Genomic DNA, 21124 nt, shown 5'->3' with positions numbered 1-21124 from the left:
AAATCTGCTACGAGTGTGAAAGCGGCCTGATCCTTGCTCCCCCACCGCAGACACACTTAAACACTACACATGAGCACAAGAGGCGTTTGCCAAGGCGGCAACCTTGGCTCTGTGCAGAATGCGTCCCCATGTGGTCATGATTCCAGGGTCACTAACTCTCCCTCTCCCGTCTTAGGGAGGGGAGCGGGCTTTCAGAGTTAACTACTTTCCGTTGATTTGTGTTGTGATCTTTACTTCTTTGTAAATGTAGGGAGACTGTATATAAAGGACGGATGTTTAGCTGGTTTCGGAAGTGTCTGTTGGTTGTACCTTTTTAAAATGCGCTAAAAATCCAAAGATAAATTGTAATGAAGTGTAAAGTTTTTAATGCTCTCTTGTATCATACTAAACTTGTAATATTGTACCATACCTGTGACATGATGTACCTTACCTAAAATAAAAACACCTCCTTTACGTTAAGCCTCGAATCCTCGCTCGCTCGGTTTCTCCCTCCCTCCCAGACTTGAGACCTCCGGTTATTAGGGAGGTATATAAATTCAAAAAATAAATAAGAATAGAAGCCTGTTTGCCTGGCCAAAGCACTGCAGATCTGCTGGGTTAAGGAAACCCATAGTTATCAGGTATCAGTGGAGGTGTCAAACAAGACCACCTGGCCAAAGTTCTGTGCTTAAAGAGGAAATCCAGATTTATTTATTGTCCTGGATGTGTTCCATGAAGTGAGCATGTTTTTATTCTTTCCCTTGCCCAATTCACTCCGAAGTTTTTGCTAGTTGTGCGGAAAATACAGCAGTGGCTGTGCAGGGAACGGAAGTGTCTCTCTAATCCAGGGGTCAGCACACTGTTTCAGCAGGGGGCCACTCCACCATCCCTAAGACCTTGTGGGGGGCCAGACCATATTTTGGAAAGAAAAAAATGAACGAATTCCTACGCCCCACAAATAACCCAGAGATGCATTTTAAATAAAAGGACACATTCTGCTCCTGTAAAAACACGGATTCCCAGGCGGTCCGCGGGCTGGATTTAGAAGGTGATTGGGCCGGATCCGGCCCCCAGGCCTTTGTTTGCCTACCCATGCTCTAACCCTCCTCCCCATCAACTAAAAACTTTTGCTTTCGGTGAGAGCTCAGTCAGTAGAGCATGAGACTGACTCTCAGGGTCGTGGGTGAAAGATTCCTGAATCACACTGGGAGCCAGTGTGGTGTAGTGGTTAAGAGCAGTAGTCTCGTAATCTGGGGAACCGGGTTCGCATCCCCGCTCCTCCACATGCAGCTGCTGGGTGACCTTGGGCTAGTCACACTTCTTTGACATCTCTCAGCCTCACTCACCTTGCAGAGTGTTTGTTGTGGGGGAGGAAGGGAAAGGAGAATGTTAGCTGCTTTGAGACTCCTGAAGGGGAGTGAAAGGCGGGATATCAAATCCAAACTCAAATTGCAGGGGGCTGGATTAGATGATGCTCAAGCTCCCTCCCAACTTTGATTTTTTTGATTCTATAACTTCGGCAAGCTTGCTAACATTGTGCCTTTTATTCATAGGGGATAGAAACTTGTTAGGTGGTTCTTAAGATGACTGTGGGTCATTACACTTCCATGTACCTGTGAAATTGCAGTATACAGACACATGCACTACAACACTATTTTACTTTAAATAAATTAAAAAATTGTCCAGTAGCACCTTAGAAATCAACTAAGTTTGTTCTGGGTATAAGCTTTCGTGTGCATGCACGCTTCTTCAGATACACAGGGTGATTCCTTGTAGAGTTGTTCCGTGCAGAGAGTTCCTCCTTTGTTTGCTTCTGTTTTAGGGAAGTTTTTAATGTGTGACATTTTGATGTATTTTTAATCTTTCTTGGAAGCCGCCCAGAGTGGCTGGGGAAACCCGGCCAGATGGGTGGGGTACAAATAAATTAATATTAATATTAGTATTTATTTTAGAGTACAGAACACTGATCAGATGTTTGAGCAGCTTCTTTAGAAAGTGTGACATAGTTTCTTTGCATATTTAGTAGGATAGGTGGATTGTAAGTAAAGGTAAAGGGACCCCTGACCATTAGGTCCAGTCGTGGCTGACTCTGGGGTTGCAGCGCTCATCTCACTTTATTGGCCGAGGGAGCCGGCGTACAGCTTCCAGGTCATGTGGCCAGCATGACTAAGCCGCTTCTGGCAAACCAGAGCAGCGCACAGAAATGCTGTGAACCTTCCCACCAGAGCGGTACCTATTTATCTACTTGCACTCTGATGTGCTTTCGAACTGCTAGGTTGGCAGGAGCAGGGACTGAGCAATGGGAGCTCACCCCGTCGCGGGGATTCGAACCACTGACCTAATCGGCAAGTCCTAGGCTCTGTGGTTTAACCCACAGTGCCACCCATGTCCCCTAAGTGGATTGTAGAGGGTTCTTAATTCTAAGACTCTTAGGTATAATGTCCAGGTTCTTGCATTTAGTCAGAAAGGAGATCTCAGTCTGTACCTGTGCAAGTTTCTTTGTGAGGTTGATGGACTTCCATTTCATGCGGCTCAGTTTGGCGCCTTCCATGATTCTAGATTCAGGTAGGTAGCCATGTTGGTCTGATGCAGTCGAAATAAATTTATAAATTAAAGAACTGTCCAGTAGCACCTAAGAGACCAACTAAGTTTGTTCTGGATATAAGTGTATCTGAAGAAGTGAGCATGCACACGAAAGCTTATACTCAGAACAAACTTAGTTGGTCTCTAAGGTGCCAACAAAGGTCCGTATAGTTAAAGCTATGGTTTTACCAGTCGTGATGTATGGAAGTGAGAGCTGGACCATAAAGAAGGCTGATCACCGGAGAATTGATGCTTTTGAATTCTGGTGCTGGAGGAGACTCTTGAGAGTCCCATGGACTGCAAGAAGATCAAACCGATCCATTCTGAAGGAAATCAGCCCTGAGTGCTCACTGGAAGGACAACACAGCTACCTACATTACTTTAAACAGATCAATATTTTAATCGAGTGCAGGGCAAGAAGTCCAGGGCTTCTTAAGAAATGCCAGGATTTTGGAGAAATCATGAAGCCAGTATGAGACTTGACGGTGGCCATTCTTTATAGGTGTCAAAGCCCCCATCTGGACCCACACATAGCCTCATTCACACATGACAGTAAACCCAAAGGCAGGCTTGCTGGGACCAGGAATGTGCGCATCCTTCGGGAGAGCAGCTCACAGCCACTTCGCTCTTCCCCAGCCCATTTTACTCTTGCGTTGTTGCACCGAGCTAAGCCAAGCTTGGACTCGGTGCCGCATCCAGAGCCAGGCTTCTGTTAAAGCTCACTCTCTGTGCCCAACCTGCTTCTTGCAAATGCTTCCCCAGCTCACTATCTGTGTTAATGCAATCACCACCGCAATTATCACTAATCTGCTGCTGTAAAAAATGTGTGCCTATTTAACGTGCGTTTATGCTCTCGTTCGCACCAGCTGCGATCTTTTTGCATCAAGCTGCCATGCAACTCCCACCTGGCAGTTTTCTCCTTAAATCCACTTGCCAACGGAGTCGTCACTCGTGCAACTTTCAAGGCAGGCCCAAGTCTATAAAATCTTACACTGTAATATATATTTTAGTGCCTTAAAGCTGTCACAAGACCTTTTTTTAAATAAAAAATAATAAAAATAAATAATTAATTGAAATTTATTTATTTATTATTATTATTATTATTATTATTATTATTATTATTATTATTATTATTATATCTATATCCCACCCTCCCCAGCCGAAGCCGGGCTCAGAGCGGCTAACAACAGTAAAATGATACAAGTTTCTAAAATCAGTTCATTATAAAATCAGTTCAAATCAGATTAATGGCAACCATTGGGCCAGAGTTCTGTGAGGATTGCCAAAGGAGGGGGTCAGACTGTGCCTTGGCCAAAGACCAGGCGGAACAGCTCCGTCTTGCAGGCCCTGTGGAAAGATGTCAAGTCCCGCAGGGCCCTAGTCTCTTGTGACAGAGCGTTCCACCAAGTCGGGGCCAGTACTGAAAAGGCCCTGGCCCTAGTAGAGACCAATCTAACCACCTTGTGACTTGGGACCTCCAAGGTGTTGTCATTTGTGGACCTTAAAGTCCTCCGCGGGGCATACCAGGAGAGGCGGTCCCGTGGGTACGAGGGTCCTAGGGCTTTAAAGGTTAAAACCAGCACCTTAAATCTGATCCTGTACCCGACAGGGAGCCAGTGCAACAAATTGGTCATAGTACTGACCCCCCAAAAACACTTGTGTAACTTTTTACGATGATGTGGTCATAGTTCAAGGTGTTGCTGTTAGTATGACCCCCTTAGAAACTTGGTGGAGAGGGCATTTCTAGGTACACTGGTCCCACTTTGATCAGTCAAACTGGCCCTGTTACTGGTGTCATATTAAAATCCATCCTGCATAAGAACTCTTACCTTTCTGGGTGGCAGCACCTGCACTTTGGAACTCCTTGCCACTTGACATGTGCCTTCAGGCATGTGCCTTCGCTGTACTTTTTTTCAGCACCTGCCCAAATCATTTTTGTTTGGACAGGTTTCCCCCGAAATTTAGAAAGCCGAAGGGGGTTTTCAGTCTGTTATTTTCAAATGTCTTAAATGGCTATTAACCCTTTCTTATTGTTAGTTTTATTGCTTTGGCTTTTCTGTAAACCACTTTGCGGTGTTTCTTCCCCCCCAATCAAGCACTGTACCAAATTGTAAAAAAGAAAGAAAGAAATAGACTGAATTCCACCGTAAAGGCAATTCTCCAAGTAGCATGTTGGATTCCCTTAACCGTTCCTCCCCTCCCCATTTGAAAAACTAGGGATGAATCTTCTGAACAGCGCCATTCTCAGGACCATCCTGCCACAGAAGTGGGTCAGGTGGCTGGGTGACCGATGGCGGCCGGCCGTGTCATGAGAATTCGGGGACCCTGCGAACCCCCACGAAATGAAACATTTTGCACAAAGAGGACCGAACCAGAACTTTTTTTTTCAGTTATACATTTTAATTTTCTAGTAGGTACAATACTAAAATAAACACAAATTAAAAAAAAGTTTTATTTAAAACAAAACTGTACAAAAAAGCAGTTATACTACAATTTAATTACAGAACAGTCTACTGTCCAAAAAGGCACTAATAATCCAGAATAGGAGATTACAAGGATACAAGGACTCGGTTGTCGTTTTTCTTTTTGTATTTTTTTCTTCTTTTAAACTAGTATTTAATCAATACAATAGAGCACTTGTTTCTCTCTTTCTCTCTCCCCAACCCCCCCTTTCACGTACAGAAACAAGGACGCCTCTCACAGTCAGTACACATTGGTATAAATATGAGCCCTACGTAGAAAGGTGTCGTCTCTCTCTCTCACGCTCTCTCCTGTTTCCCCTTGTTGCCACCCCTGCTTTTGGGGGGAGGAAGGCAAGAGGTAATTATATATATATGACATTTTATCTTTTAATGCAGAGATGGGGAAATATGTGAATAGCTCCTCTCTGCAAGAATGCATTGTATTAAATGGGTAAGGAAATCGAGGCCCCGGGGAGAAAAAATTCTGACACGAAAGAGGCTCTGAGACTCTTAATTATGGCTGCAACTTCGCTTTGGGAAGAAACTCTCGACAAACCAATTCCATCATTCAATAAAACTGTACTTGGGAGCGTACGGTGTTGAATTCCTCCCCACAAACACAAAATTAGCACAGAAGGGGAAGTTTCTCCCTGCTGTGCACAAGTTTGGGTTTTTTCCCACAGGGCTGAGCATTGAACATCATGCGCTCCTCACCTGCAATGGGGTGTGGCGCAGGCCAAGCACGCTTTGACCGTGGTTTGTCGCAGAGGTGCTGTTTGTTTGTTCCTCGAAAGGGCCTTTCGTAAGTGTGTCCCTTTACACGTTAGCAAAGCTCTCAAGGCACTGACCGTTCTGTAAAAAAAACGCACAGGGTTTAAACAACCGTGGTCCCAGTTTTGCACAAGCGGTTTGGGAAGAATTCACGCAGGGGATTGGGACTAGCCTCGCATTTAAGAAGTGGGGAGCGAGAGATCCTTAAACAAAATCCTTTGCAAATTAGGATGTCATTATTAATGATTTGGAGGAGGGAAACTGGCAGGGAATGATCTGTGGGCATGGTCTTCAAGGTGTCGGCCAATACACTCGTTGGATCTTTCACTGGTTGTTACACGGGGACCAGTTTTGCCAGAAAATGCCTCCTCCTCTCTTACCTACAGGGCCGCAACACAGATTATGGAGGAGATGGGAAATTAAGATTACCAACGTTCACCAACCTGGTATCCCTCGAGCTGTTTTGGACTGTCCTGAACTATCTTGAGGGGCAGGAGGTGGCCAGGTGAAGCCGTGGCTCAAACCATCATGGCACAAAGCCGCCATTTTGGTTTGGGTGGGGTCAACGACCTCAAAGTGGCCATTTCCCCCCACTTCCCGCCCCCCATTTCTATGGGCCACGATTTGGAAATCCACCAATTATCTCTGCCAATCGCTTCTGGCGTGATTTGATAACGGCGTTCTTTGCAGCAATATCTCAGTGAAGAGATTTGGATACTCTGACCCAAGGGGTTTTTTCCGCTACTTGGGGCCAGTGCGCAGAAGGACCTGCAATGATGATTTAAGGAAGAGCAGAGCAGCTTCTGAGCAATGCAAAGAGTGACGGCAGCTAAGCCCCTCCGAGGCATCTTCTGATATTGGCAGCTGTCTGTTACTCAGCCCTTTGGGCAAAGGGGGTTTCTGGGGGGGGGGGGCTGACCCAAACCGGGTCCTGAAATACGGAACCAAAGGCAAGAGGGTGAGAGAAAGAGAGAGAGAGAGACCACAGCTTTTTCCAAAAACTGTGTCATACATACAGAAGACGAAGACAGGCATATAGATGTTAACAAAAATAAGTAGCAAAAGAAATTTGATTAAAAAAAATTCTCTCACATCATCCTATATACTACATCCTCCCTTCTGCTTAGCAGAAAATTTTACGTACACAAAAATACAAATACACAATTTTGTAGAACAGTCTGATTTTAATATATTTATATATATTTATATTTATATGAGTGGCAGGTTAGTTTATTATATGGAGCTTTTTGCACTTTTGGCTCATATGCAACAAGGCTTATAAATTCAGCTTTAGCTTTTCATTCAGGTTTTTTTATTTTTTTATTTTCTATTTTCTTCTCTTCCTTATATAGCTTTTTCTTTTTAAAACAACTGTTTCTCTTTTTTCACATTTAAAGCAGCATTCAATCTGCAAGAGGAATCGGTGGCAACAGCAAGGGGCGGGGGGGCCTTTTTTTGGGGGGGTTGTCAGTGGTGGAGGATTTTTGGGGAAAGGGATAGAGATATACAGACATTCCGGTGCGTTGGGAGTCGTGTGTGTTTTGCGTGGAGAGTGGACGTTTACGGACGAAAACGAGGGTTGCGAGCTGAGGGGGCGACGAGACACAGATTTACCTCATGAGGTAGGCTGAGACACAGGTTGGCAGGGCAAGGGCACCAGGCCGGGGTGCCCATTGCCACCGCAATAGTGAGTGAGGAGGGAGCGGCACTCGGAGCGAGACGCAGGAGACCCCGGGACGTGAACGGAGGAAACGCACAGGCAAAGACACAAAGGCTTCTCAACGGCAGGTCGCGGCAAAAAGGCAAATAAATGAGCTCCTACGACAGGGCAAGTCTTGACTCCCTGCAATGCAGACAGCGGAAGACCCGAAAGGTCTGAGCTTGGCGTGCCATCCCCCTCGCCGGTTACAAGGCAGACTGGCTAGCTCCCTTTTTTTTTGAAAAATAATGATTTCTTTGTAATTAGTTTTCCGATTCACCCCCAATAATAACCAAATTGTAACAGATAACAGTTAATTCCCAAATTATACAGTTGTCAAAATGCCAGTCAACTTGGACTGGCGAGGTGCCAGGGGTGTCAACCGAAATACAGTGGTACCTTGGTTTGCAACCGTTTTGGATTACAGCCACGTCAAACCCGGAAGTGCGTGTCCCCTTTTTTTGGATTACAACCCCCCCTTTTGGGGGGGGATTACAACCAATTTTTGGGGAGGAGGCCCCAATGGCGAAAGCTCACCTTGGGTTACAACCTGTTTTGGTTTACAACTGGACCTCCGGAACGGATTATGGTTGTAAACCAAGGTACCGTAGATACCGGCGTATAAGATGACTTTTTAACCCTGGAAAATCCTCTAAAAAGTTGGGGGTCGTCTTATACGCCGGGTATGGGTTCGCTGGGCAGCGACAGCAGGCGACGGGCTCTGCGCAGGGAGGAAGCTGCCCAGCGATGCTAATTGACAGCTGCCAATTTGGGGGGGTCACCTTATACGCCCAGTTGCCTAATACGCCAGAATCTACGGTACCACTGTAACCAATTTTTTTGGAGGGGAGGGGCAGGTAAGCCCCACCAAGCATAACCGAACATGACACGGTGCAATGCCCATCAACTTGGGGGCCCTCAAATATTTTATGGGGGGACCGCAAAGGGACCTCGGATCCTGGGAGTTTGGCTCCTATCCTTCCGTTTTCCAAATGCAATGTTTAACGCTCTTCCCTTCCGACTCCCTCCGAACAATATCGATGCTGCGCAAAAACACACATGGTGAACGAAACTAGAGATGGCCTCTTCCCACATCGCAAACTCCTGATGATGCTGGGATGCAGCCACGAAACAGGTGAAATGAAATGACTTAACGGGAGGGGGGGTCAGTATCCGTCCTGACTTTTTCTTTTTTCGAGAGGGACAGAGCCCAGAGAAGGATGCAAGCACCCTTGGCCGCCCATCACTGAACGAGAGGCACCGGCCGAAGGCATGGGCCAGGGACCCCCCAGCAGCACGACACCCTTTCAGGGGGTGGGAGGGAGAAGAGCGAAGAGTTGCTACTGACCCCCTGGTACAGGAACAAGACCCCCACCTCGCCCCGCCGCTTCACCTTGGCCTTCTGGGCCGATAAAGGCACCACCTTCTGCCTCGCAGCCCCCCCCCCCACTGCAACACCAACGTAAGGACCGCACAAGGGTTGCAAACGAGATGAACGGAAGTGGAGGAAGTTACAGATAGGTAGCCGTGTTGGTCTGCCATAGTCAAAATAAAAAAATTCCTTCCAGTAGCACCTTAAAGACCAACTAAGTTAGTTCTTGGTATGAACTAACTTAGTTGGTCTTTAAGATGCTACTGGAAGGAATTTTTTTATTTTGGAAGTGGAGGAAGTCCCTGCACCTTTTGGGTAAGGGGGGGGGGGCGACTTCAGCAGGCCTTGCTACCTTCTGCTGCTGCCAAAATCTTTCTGCTTGCAGCGTTTCTCAACCTGTGGGTCCCCCGATGTTGTTGGACTACAACTCCCATCATCCCTGAGCTCTGGCCTTGCTAGCTAGGGCTGATGGGAGTTGTAGTTCAACAACATCGGGGGAGCCACAGGTTGAGAAAGGCTGGCTTGAAGTAATGTGCAGGGACCCCACCATCTTCTGCAGCCCCAGCACAAGTCTGGATGGCTCCTTTTCAGAAAGGGGCTTTCTCGTCCAGGTAATGCGTCGGCAGGTGTCGGCCCGGAACAGGCCAAGGCACGACACCAAGTTGCCCGGCTTCTGAGGCTGCATTCCACACCCGTTTTCTGTGCCAGGGAGGGAAAGAGTTTTCTGACTACGGAGCCGCTGTCTGGGAACAGTGCAACAAAGACGTCTGGCATTTTGGCTTCGGGTGCCAAAGCACGCTCCTGCAGGGTCTACCAGCCTGGCCGGTAAGCCGAATAATCTGGAACCACGTGTGTTTCGCACTCAGGACTCGCAAAGCGGCATGGAAGCCAGCCTTTCCCCAACATGGTGCAAGAACCTTCATCGCTTTGTAATCGGAGGGGCAAGATCGCGGCGCCTATGAAACCAGTATGCAAATTGCATGCCACAAAACAGACGTCAAACTAATTGCAAATCTGGGGGGAGATACTTTTCCTTTCAGAATTTTGCTAAAATATCCATTTTTTTTGTTTTTTGAAAGGAAGAAAAAAGATTAATCAAGAACACTTCCCACTTAACGCATTTACAAACTAAGGGTGACCCGTGACCGTTTACAAAAACAAGCCTGACCGAAAAAGAAGAAGGCATTTTTTGGGAAACCTGATTTAAGGACTGGATCGGAAGCTTCGGCTACAGAGGGAAACAACTGAGACAGTCGCCTGTCCAGTTAGATCCCTCCAGGTGGAATTAAATGCACAGGTCTGGGAACCCAGAAACTAATCCTGCACTGCTTTAGAACTGCAATGATCGGGGCTGAGGTTATGTTGCAATGGTTGGTAGTCTGGCCAGGAGAATGACTTTGCAATGGGGGCACGAACCTGCCTGAGGTATCGTGATGTCCGAGGAGCGCGTGAATTGCAGAGGTGCTGAAAATTGCCCCCCGCAACTACCCGGTTTGTCCAGGGGTGCAATGGCGACTCGGGGAAGAGGGTGGGCAGGAGGTGTGGCGGAGGGGAAGAGCAAGAAGAGGAATAATCTCTGCATGTTCAATATGTCACGGCAGACTTCGGTGTTGTGGGTGTGTATCACTCGTTGGGACGGCCCTGCCTCCCTGCCACCAGGCGCAAGCAACACACAGCTCTGAAGCATTGGGGCAAGCTATATCTCTGCTGCCCACACCCAAACAGGAGACTGAAACGAACCTCTCTGAGGGCGCCCAAATTCCACAGAGGTTTTCCAGAAACAGAATTCAAGTCAAGAGGAGAGGAAAGAGAGGCAGTGGAAGCGGCCGTCATGGCTTCTGCCCGGCTTTCGTTGGGCAGCTAATGCAACCTTCTAGGGCCTCCTGCCCTCCGGGTCCCGGAGACAGAAGGCATGTAAGGGAGAAATGCCCTTTCGTCGTCGTCCCCCGGGCAACTGGTGAGGCCGGGGGGGGGCGCGCGCCTCTTGCTTGCTATCCTCCCTGCCCCCCAGCCGCGCGTGTAGGCACTTTTAGAAAATGAACACCTAAGACAGACAACAACTACTCTGTAGCGCACAGGCCACTCCCAGGACTCAAGGAAGAGGATGTTTCTACCCAAAGGCAGTTGACACCCAAGATGGCAGAGCCAACGACTTATCTTCTATTTCGGCTTTCCAATGCTGGCCTTTTCGCGGAGAGAGGGGAAGCCTGCCTTCTCCCAGGCCTCGCCACGCTGATGGCCCACGTGCCACGGAAGTGGCGACATGCGCCTCCCCCTTCGGAAACACCACACACTAAGGGAAAGTTGCGCAAAGGTGCCGCCTCGTATCGGGATGGGAAGGTGTCGGCAGTGGCTGCATGAAATCCCTCCGGAATACCAAACGGTTTATCAGAGTTCACAGAAGCACAAGAGAAGAATCCCATCTTGAGAATCCCTGGCAGACGGCCATCCAACTGCTGCTTAAAAACCTCCAAGGAAGGAAAGCGCTGCACCTTCCAATGTCAAACAGCTCTTAGCATCACAAAGTTCTTCCTAAGCTTGAGTTGGAATCTCATTCCTAACAGTCCAGTGCAATCTCGGTCAAATTCAATACAGTGCAGCAGATTGCAATGTCCTACCTACCTGTTTGTTACAGCTTCCTTTTTGGGATAACCAGCTGATCGGTTTCCACGGAGGTGTTTCTATACTTGGACACCAGAAATAACACACTGTGCTCCACTGAAAGCCAACCGGTCAGCTGTACCCAAGCCATTCCTACCGCAGACCTGGACAGAGACCTTGTTCCAGGCCGCAAACAGAAGAACCACTGTAAGAGACACTACGGGAATTTCAGCACAAAGTTATTTCTTGGTGGGTGGCTGGCCTAAACCGAAACCTCGTTAAAGACCGGTTGCTGAGGATCAACAGCGGGACAGAGAGGCCAACTGGAACCTTGCTCATCTCTGTGGGAAAATGGGATGGCGAACTAGACAGTCCATTGGTCTGATGCAGCTGCCAGGATCAGCCACAAATGGCCGCTGGTCTTTATCAGGTTGTGATATTGGCCTGGAGTGGCAAAAGGACATGGTCTGGTTGGCCGCTGGAAGAATGGATGCTGGACCAAGATCCAGCCAGGCCAGGATTTGTGGCAGACAAATCACACGGTGTGTGTTGACATAGCTAGGCTACCATATGAAGGCTGCCGTCCCCGCAGAGCCAACGTGATGTGCAAATCGCCCTTGTATACAAGATTGTGTGGGATAAGGAGAGTGGAAGATTCTCCTGAAGGTTTGAGAAGGAGAGCTATGCTTTTGGTGCGAGACTAAGCTATAGTTTAGCTCCTTCCTCTGATGTGGCTGCCAGGAGTTCGGAAACCTCTGTCTCAGTTTGCGACCGTAGCGGTTTAGCGTTACGTCCAAAGCCCGGCAAACGTTTAGCGCTACATCCGAACATGGCCACAGTTACAGAGGCAGGCATGACGCAGGCTGGTCCCCGAGGAGAAGGGGAAGACCGGAAAACGTGGCTTTATCGTGGAAGAAAAGACTCTTAATGGCTACTAACCACAATGGCTATGTTTCAGCTCAGCAGTCGGAGGCCTCTGAATATTAGTTGTTGGGAATCAAAGGTGAGTGAGCCTTGCTGGGCTCCGGTTCCGCTTGTGAGCTCCGTCTGGGTAGTGAACCGACCACAGTGAAAACAGAGCGCTGGACTGGTCAGGCTACTGGCCTGATCCAGCTCCAAAGAAGAGGGAACAGGGCAACAGCTGAGTGGTAAAGAAACATGTATACAGTGGTGCCCCGCAAGATGAATGCCTCGCAAGACGGAAAACTCGCTAGACGAAAGAGTTTTCCGTTTTGGAGGTGCTTCGCAAAACGAATCTCCTATGGGCTTGCTTTGCAAGACGAAAATGTCTTGCGAGTTCCTGCGGGGTTTTTTTTCTCCCCCCCCTTTTTCTAAGCCGCTAAGCCGCTTATCAGCTGATCCGATCAGCAGATAAGCCGCTAAAAGCCGCTAATAGCGCTAATTCGCTAATCCTTCAATGGGCTTGCTTCGCAAGACGAAAAAACCGCTAGACAAAGAGAATCACAGAACGGATTCTTTTCATCTTGCGAGGCACCACTGTAATCAGGTTCACTCCCAGTTAAGAATGGATTTAGGTGGAAGAGCCAGGGAGAAGCTTCAGCTGCTGCCAGTCAGAGTGGACATTTCTAGGCTAGGGAAGCCAGTGGACGTATGGCAGCTTCAGTTACATGGAAGGCACAACCTACTATTATTATTATTATTAACTGAATTTACACACCGCCCAATACCCAGAGGCGGTTCATGGAATAAAATCAAAATATGCAACCACAAAATACATAATAAAAATAAAAACAACAACCCAATACCCACCCATCCACACAAAAAACCCCACATTTTAAAAGGGCATACAATGTCAGACCCTGGTATGACATATACAAGCTCCAACAGACCAGGCAACAGTCTCCACAGAAATGCTGTCACTCCAAAGCAATTGTTCTTGGCCAAAAATCATGTCCCACAAAGTATTAAATCGGGCTAAGCACATAATAAACTGAGTAACAATAATTTATTTCTGCATTTTATTAAAAAGTAACCCCAAAACAAAAAAGGGGGGATTCAGGAACTAAGTTTTATCCACAAGGAGGTGGACAGAAAGGACGGGTGCATTCAAAATTTTGTTTCTTGGGCAAAAAAAAGGAGGCCAAGAATTAACAGATCCTGAGGAGCACACGAAGACAGCGAGCAGTGAAATTCTAACCACGTTTAGTCAGAAGTAAGCCCTGCTGAATTCAGGGGGGCTTACTCCTAAGTAAGCAGGATTGGGATTGCAGCCTAGGAAACTGGGGGGGCTGGCAGTTTGCATGTGACCTGAGCAAATACCCTAAACTGGAAAAACAACAAAAAAAAAAGATCCAGCGTATGGAAATGGCGCAATTCTTTCTCTGCCAGGGGGATCGAGTTGCTCTCACTGAGAGCCCCTGAGATCCATCTGTGTTTGCGGTTCAGAGAAGGGCCTCGATCCAGCTGATGGAAGCTTGGACTGAGTCGCACCGGAAGCAGCCGTCTCTTTGGCTGCTCCAGTTCCTACAAGGCAACTCATTCAGCTGGACGACGCACTTTAGAGGGGGACTTCGGTCAACAGGCCTCACCTTAGTTGTGGCTCACTTTTGCTGGATGGATGCCTGCCTACCTGGCCCCGGGATGGGGCGGAGAAAGCCCGCTTGCAGGCCTTGCGGCAGCCATTGGCCATGGCTTAAATAAATTCACGATAGCCAGGGTGACTGTGCTGTGTCTGCACCGTTTGGAAACCCAGTGGCTGGAAGATGGAAAGGGGGCCTTGGGTTCGAATTCTGCCTGCTGGTTCCCCATGATGGGCATCTGGTTGGCCACGGTGAGAAGGGGATGCTGGACTTAGATGGCCCATTGGCCTGATGCTGCAGGCTCTCTCTTCTGCTCTGTGGTGGCGGAGACGCTTCTCTGGATCTGTGTCTTCCATTGAAATGGATGGGGCAGCCTGAGATTATGAAAACAGAACAGACCAAAGACTATTTATGTACGCCACAGCGGCGGGAAGGAATATGTTGGCCCCAAATTGGAAATCCCAAGAAGTCCCTACCATTGCGGAGTGGCATGCGAAAATTATGAACTACGCGGAATTAGCCAAACTGACCGACAGGATTCGAGGTCAGGACGATCAGAGATTCCAGGAAAGTTGGAGTAAATTTATTGTGTACTTAAAGGATAACTGTAAATATTTAAAAACACTGGCAGGACTGAAGTAACTCCTACAATGTATAAGACAGATACAAGGTTAAAAATTAAAATACGCGACTGGAGAAAATAAGGGATACCCGCTGAAGGGAAGGAGGGAAGTCGCAAGCTCGGCAGAGCTGAAAGTATACATGTGATTTAATGTATTGTAAAATGACTGTGCAAAGAAAATAATAAAAATGTATTGTTTAAAAAAAGTAATGGATGGGCCAGCCTGTCCGCAAGAGCCACAGGTGCGCATCAAGTGCGCATGAGAAAGTCCAGATCAGCCAAGTGGAAGTTCTGGAGACAAGGAAAGGTAGGGCAAGGTTGCCCGTGGTTAGCAAGGGGTGCTTTGAACCATGCTCCTGTTGTGGGCAGGAAATGTCAAATCTCAGTAGCATCTCCCTTTCTTTCCTCGCCTCTTCCCCCACATCCCGGCCGGGACACACCCCTGCCACTGCTATGGCAGCACCGTGGGAGAACACCTGCATTGAGTGCAGAAGGCCCCGGGTTTAATTCTTGCCCTTCCCAGGAAGGGCTGACAAAAGCCCCTCTCTGCAATCTGGGAGGCTCTGCTGTCTGCCAGTCTGGAAAAGATGGCGCTGGACTGATTCGGGAGAAGGCAGATTCCCTCCGACGGACGTGATAAAGCGTCATCTACCATGGAACGTAAAACCGTTGTCGGCTTGTGCGTGGAAGCAGCAAAAGAGGGGAAACAGGAGCCCAGATTCTTACGTGCCATGGAAGAACAAGTAGTGCAGAGTGCCAAAAAAATAAATCAAAATAAATCTCAACAGGAAGCACTTTTGTGAACGTGGAATTTACTTCTGGTAGGAAATCTCAGCGTTTCCTGGTCATCTTCCAGCCAGGTTCTCCCCTTCTCCAAAGCACCCCCTGCCGCTCCAAATATGCGGAAAGGCAGGGTTTGGGATATAATAATACACATCTTGGGAGAAAAGCAATGACAAACCTAGACAGCATCTGAAAAAGCAGAGACATCACCTTGCCAACAAAGGTCCGTATAGTCAAAGCTATGGTTTTCCCAGTCGTGATGTATGGAAGTGAGAGCTGGACCATCAAGAAGGCTGATCGCCGAAGAATGGATGCTTTTGAATTATGGTGCTGGAGGAGACTCTTCAGAGTCCCATGGACTGCAAGAAGATCAAACCTCTCCATTCTTAAGGAAATCATCCCTGAGTGCTCACTGGAAGGACAGATCCTGAAGCTTAGGCTCCAAGACTTTGGCCACCTCATGAGAAGAGAAGACTCCCTGGAAAAGACCCTGATGTTGGGAAAGATGGAGGGCACAAGGAGAAGGGGACGACAGAGGACGAGATGGTTGGACAGTGTTCTCGAAGCTACAAATATGAGATTGACCAAACTGCAGGAGGCAGTGGAAGACAGGAGTGCCTGGCGTGCTCTGGTCCATGGGGGTCACGAAGAGTCGGACACGACTAAACAACTAAACAACAACAATACACATCAGGAAGGAAGTGAAAGATACACAGAATAACATGGATTGTTCTAGAGGAAGCTGCTCTTCGTTGACTCTGGCTGTACGTCTAGAGCACATGGCTTTCTCCAGAGTATCCTGGGAACTGGAGTTCACCCTTGGCAAACCAGCACCTTTAACAAACTACAGTTCCCAGGATCCTTTGGGCTGGGGAGCTTTAAATGTATACGCACTTCCACCTGGAAGAAAGGAACAGTATACCTCAACGCTAACGTTATACAGTTTCAAAGTAAAGCTCTGGCTCCAAATCCAAACAGAAGACTATGGAAGGAAGAAAGGAACTGGAAGCCTAAAAATTAAGATCTACCCCAGTGTTATCCCAGTTGTTTCACAAAACCATAGAGTTGGGCGGTACTGGAAGACCAGACCAGACCCTTCTGCTGGGAGTAAAGGCTTTATCTTCCCACCAAACCCACAACAGAGGGAGTTTGCACATGGCCAAAGGGATTTACGGGTCAAACCATTGAGACAAATTCCTCCTCAAAATTTTTGTGTGTGTGCATGAATTGGTTAAATCAATCTGCGACTACTTTCCGAAAACCTCAACCCTTCCCACGATCGTTAAGATGCCTAATAAAGGTGAGGGTATAGCAGCTGTGGCCAACCTAACAGCCCTCCAGATGTTTTCAACTTCGACACTCATCAATCCCAGCTGTTTGATGCTGAGGCTCATGGGAGTTGCAGTTCCAAACGCCTGGAACTTGGCGAAGGCTGGGGTGGTGGGTTAGGCACCTGGCAGTGCATCTAGAAAACTCTCGTTGGACCGTAAAGGCAACTTGGGAAGAAAGGAGAAGGAAGAAGAGAGTTTGGGTGCTCGGAGTGAGAGAGGATGGAGCTGAACTGACTGCTCTGACAATACTGATGGAAACTTCAACCATTCCTCATCAGGCACAAAGAGCAACTGAGCGGCTGCGTCTCATATTTCCATTGAGATACAATATCCGAAAAGGGTGGCAATGGCAGCCTATTGCTACCAGATGACTCAGAGTGGCGCCAGGACTTTCGTTGCCTCGATACACACAGCGACTCCTCCTAGATCTGTACAAACCTGCCCTCTGCACATTTATTGCTAAGTCCACACACCCTCCCACAATCAGGGTGGGACCAGGCTGCTTTCCTTCCGTAACCCAGTGCACCGTTCTCCTTTCAGCCTCGGGAGCAAAACCTTCTGAAAATATCAGTTCCGGAACGGCTGCCATTTTGAATTTGTTCTGACAATGCATCAGCCACCAACATTTAAATCGATAGCAAAAGGCCGTCACTGCAACAAGTGGCCCAGAGCCACAAACTCACACAAGATCTCAGCGTTTCTTTGGAAAACTGGAGGCGACAGAGGTGAAATTGCAAATCCGTCCAAGGGGAAAAGGGCTGGCCTGTTTGAGCCAGTGGACCTGATGTTATGCTACTGTACTTGGGAAAGTGAGCTGTTCCTGCAAGCTAATTTCTCCCTCTTTCCCCCCCCCCCCTAAAGTTGGCTGCTGGGACAAATCTGGAACTGTAATAACATCAAGGACAACATTATCAGTGCGGAAAAGGCATTGACCATTAAACGGTCCTCTCAAATCCAGACACTTTGCTTACCTGCTCCGTCTGTGATTGTACACCAGATCAAAATCTCACCAGAGCAGCTCTAGTTCTCCTAGTTCACTCGCTCGGATGGGTGAATGCAAAACTCTCCTTCATTGGAAGGGACCCTGAAGGCCATCGAGACCAACCCCCTTGAAATGTAGGAATGACAGGTGGTTATCCAACCTCTGCTTAAAACCCTCCAATGAAGGCGAGTCCACTACTTTCTGAGGGAGTCTGTTCCACTGCTGAACAGCTCTTACCATCAGAAAGTTCTTCCCAATGTTTAGTCGGTATCCCCTGTATTTTAACTTGAATCCATTGATTCGGGTCCTACTACCCTCTGAGCAGCGGAAAGGAATCTGGGGCAGTGCTGGGTCATTCCCTCAGACAGGAGACCCCAAATCTCCCCACCTCTTCACTCCCCAGCACTGAGAGGGTCCCAACTTCTGCCCAACAGGGAGAGAATCTCTCTCTCCAGGCACCAGTCTAATCTCACAACATCCCTGAGTCTAAGTCCAAGGCCCCTTGAAAGCTGGCCTACTAGGACAAGGCAGTGCCGGGCAGAAGACAGGCGGTTGCTTACGTTTCAGTGGAGGGAAGAAAACAAAGAAACGAGATGTGTTTTGGTCAGTAAAATCTACCAGCGAAAAATGAGGCTGACACATCAGCAGAGCATCTGAGGATTGGGGGGAGAAGGGGTGCAAGAAGTCAATGGGCTGAAGATTTGCACCCAAGAGATGCTGAGCGACACAGGCCACGATCCCACCAGGAACGACTCCCGGATAAATTCCGCCGACGTGATCGGGAAGCGGCAAAAGGCAGCGGCGATGAGCGAACTCAGATACTCAGCACAGCGGCCTTCACCACGCTGGTGCCTGCCAGAGATTTCGAACCACAACTCTTCCATCGAGCTCCCGTGGCAGCGCTGATGGGAACTGTAGTCCCAAACATCTGGAAGGGACCAGCGTGGCAAAAGTACAGGAACATCTCCAGAGCAACAGGTGAGGCTCCTTGTCACCTGAGATGCCCCAGACTGATCATTCCCCAAGATGCATCTGGGATGGTTTAACACAAGCTTTTACATATATATTTTTTCAGTTTAGGCTAATCCAATGTTATATATGTATATATTTAAAAAAGGGAAATGATCAAATACAAATATATCGATTTATTTACGAAAGAAAGTAAGAAACCCAAAGTGCTAGACCGGATCCAAGATGAACAAAAAACAAAGGAAACACACCTCCATTTGTTTCTTTAGAAGTCAGTTCTTTTCCTACGTAGCCGGAGCGTTCTGACCCAACCAAAGGCATATCCCTGGGCAGCCTGCCTCTCCTGAAAGCGACCTCATGGAGACCCAACCAAAGAGTGCAAAAGGAAGTGGAAACTAACCCCCAACATGCTAGGAGGTCAACGGCAACTGGACCCAGCTGCTGAATACCTGGCTCAAAGCTAAATCCGTTCTCCGGCTTACTTATGGCTTCCAATAATTATTTCACCTTCAGGTTTCTAGCTCCTGAGGAACAGCAGGACAAACAGGAAAGACACCAAAAAAATTGCACCCGGTTTTCTTTCGGGTCAATTGTGCGATACTGCGGGGAACAGGCTACGGAAGAGGCACACTCTCTGATGGGCTAATTGTGGTGCTCGTAAGACTCGCCATCTATGTTTCCGAAACGCTTTAGGGGGAACCGGCTAACAGGCGATGGTCAAGCTTTCCTTGAGAGCGCTGCGTTTTCTTGCGGGGAGGTGGGGTGGAGAGTAAGTGGCCATAAGACTTTGGAGCCATTTCCCAAACTCCTGAGAGCTGGGGCCGAGTTTGGAAATGTAAGACCCATTTCGACACAAAACATTTAGAGATGGCTACCCAACCTCGCGGAAGCCCAGTCCTGCCCACTCTGCCCGAGTCACTGTTCCAGCCCTGCACCCTCTGCACGTGGGTCTTGGGCTAGATCTCTGCGGCCGGCAGCTCTGTTCGCAGCCCATTGCACAGACACCGAAGACCCAACCACCACCACCCCATCACCTCCACCAAGAGAGACTTCCCTCTAAGCCACCCAATGATATTACGTTTTCTCTGGAAGACGACACGCCCGTGGCTGCCACACAGAGACACAGTGGGCACCCTCTTCTGCGGACGGAAGCTTACAAGAGACCCTCGGCTTCTTTCAAGTTCAGCTGGCATCTCACACATCCCAGTTTGCAAGAAAAGAAAACCGAGTCGAATAGCAGAGGGACATCGCTGTTTCCCCACCTCCCTATCCCCTGCCAAATCCCGCCACGCACCGGCCGCCAGCCCCGAAGCCACGCAAACTCCCGTTCCATGGAATCGTAGAACTGTGGAGTTGAAAGGGGACCCCCAGCGGCCATCTAGCCCAAACCCAGCGATGCAGCAACAACAGCTTCCCCCAGACTTGGGACGAGGAAAGCATCCACGGGGGACGTTGGGAGGGACAAACGCAAAGCCGCGCTGTCTTTTCCTAAATCTGGATTTAAACTGGAATCAAGGGCCGGCGGCGATGCCAGGAAGAATACTCGTGGAATGCTAGAGAGAGCGCAGCAGCAACAACAACAACAGCAGCGGCAGCAGAGGTTTTTCGCCTAGCTGTGAGACGGGGGTTGCATGGGGAGGTCAGTCGGTTTGGTTGCTTATTGGACCGGGAAAGATAATACTGAGTTTATACGCGGAATTGGAGGGCGTTGTGCCCTCTTCACAGGACGACGAGACCCTAAACGGCTAACTTGACATACAAGAGACTGCAAAGAGTTATACTGTTAAGAAGAACACATTTTGGAGACCGGGGGTGGGGGCTTTGGGGGCACGGGGTGGGGGGCTGGGGGGTCGGAAAAGGCTGCTAAGGTGCTACGGCTAAAAACTAAGTTTACTTTCTCGTTTCGGAGCCCCTCCCCCTCCGTCACGTCATCAGTCGTCGTCCAGGGCCTCTGTTTTGATCTCGCTGGTTCCTTGCCGGGCCAACGCCAGGATGGTGTGGTTCACGGCCGCCATCTCCACGGCTAGTGAGATAGGGTCTTGGTGGTCGCTATGACTAGTGCTGTCATCCTGGGGAGGCGGAGGGGAAGGGAGGGAGGGAGGAAAGAGAGGGAGGGAGGGGAGGAGAAGGGGAGGAAAGCCCCATTAGCAAGCAAACCATCACTCGATAGGAGTTCAGAATAAAGTCTTTATGATGCAACAGTCCAAGGGCAGAAAATGACTCTAATCATCTAGTGGGTCTTATTTCCAAAGATGGCAGGACATGCTGGTCAGGCGCTGGTGGGAGGGAGAAGAGGCGTGCAGAGATAACCACGTTTTCAGGGTTTTATTATTACATCCGAAGGCTGTAATAATAAAGGGAAGTTCAGGGAAGTTTTTAAAATGTGATATTTTAATGTATTTTTGATCTTTGTTGGAAGCAGCCCAGAGT

General features: G+C 48.5%; 1 protein-coding gene and 1 long non-coding RNA gene across 9 annotated transcripts in view; one reads left to right on the top strand and one right to left on the bottom strand.

The window, feature by feature from the left end:
• The first annotated feature begins 4930 nt into the window (after window positions 1-4930).
• Window positions 4931-15733, top strand: LOC309529678. Of its 2 annotated transcripts, XR_014218295.1 has the most exons (4): window positions 4931-9004; window positions 9166-9477; window positions 9545-12637; window positions 12975-15733. It is a non-coding gene; the product is annotated as an uncharacterized lncRNA (long non-coding RNA). The 2 variants fall into 2 exon arrangements; XR_014218296.1 differs by lacking the exon at window positions 4931-9004 and having other exon boundaries at window positions 9157-9477.
• Window positions 15734-17597: 1864 nt separating this feature from the next.
• The window catches only part of HMBOX1 (homeobox containing 1), a 126748-nt gene continuing 123221 nt past the window's right edge, over window positions 17598-21124 (bottom strand). For all 7 annotated transcript variants that reach the window (XM_082217767.1, XM_082217766.1, XM_082217770.1 and 4 more), the window contains one exon: window positions 17598-20763. In XM_082217767.1, the coding sequence (XP_082073893.1) occupies window positions 20626-20763 (138 nt within the window). In that variant the 3' untranslated portion in view covers window positions 17598-20625. The remainder of the gene's footprint in view (window positions 20764-21124) is intronic.

The sequence above is a fragment of the Podarcis vaucheri genome (genome assembly GCF_965113315.1).
Source record: "Podarcis vaucheri genome assembly, chromosome: 3".
In the NCBI taxonomy this organism is placed as follows: Eukaryota; Metazoa; Chordata; class Lepidosauria; order Squamata; family Lacertidae; genus Podarcis; species Podarcis vaucheri.
The sequence above is the reverse complement of the archived record's forward strand: the minus strand, read 5'-3'. Positions and strand labels throughout refer to the sequence as shown.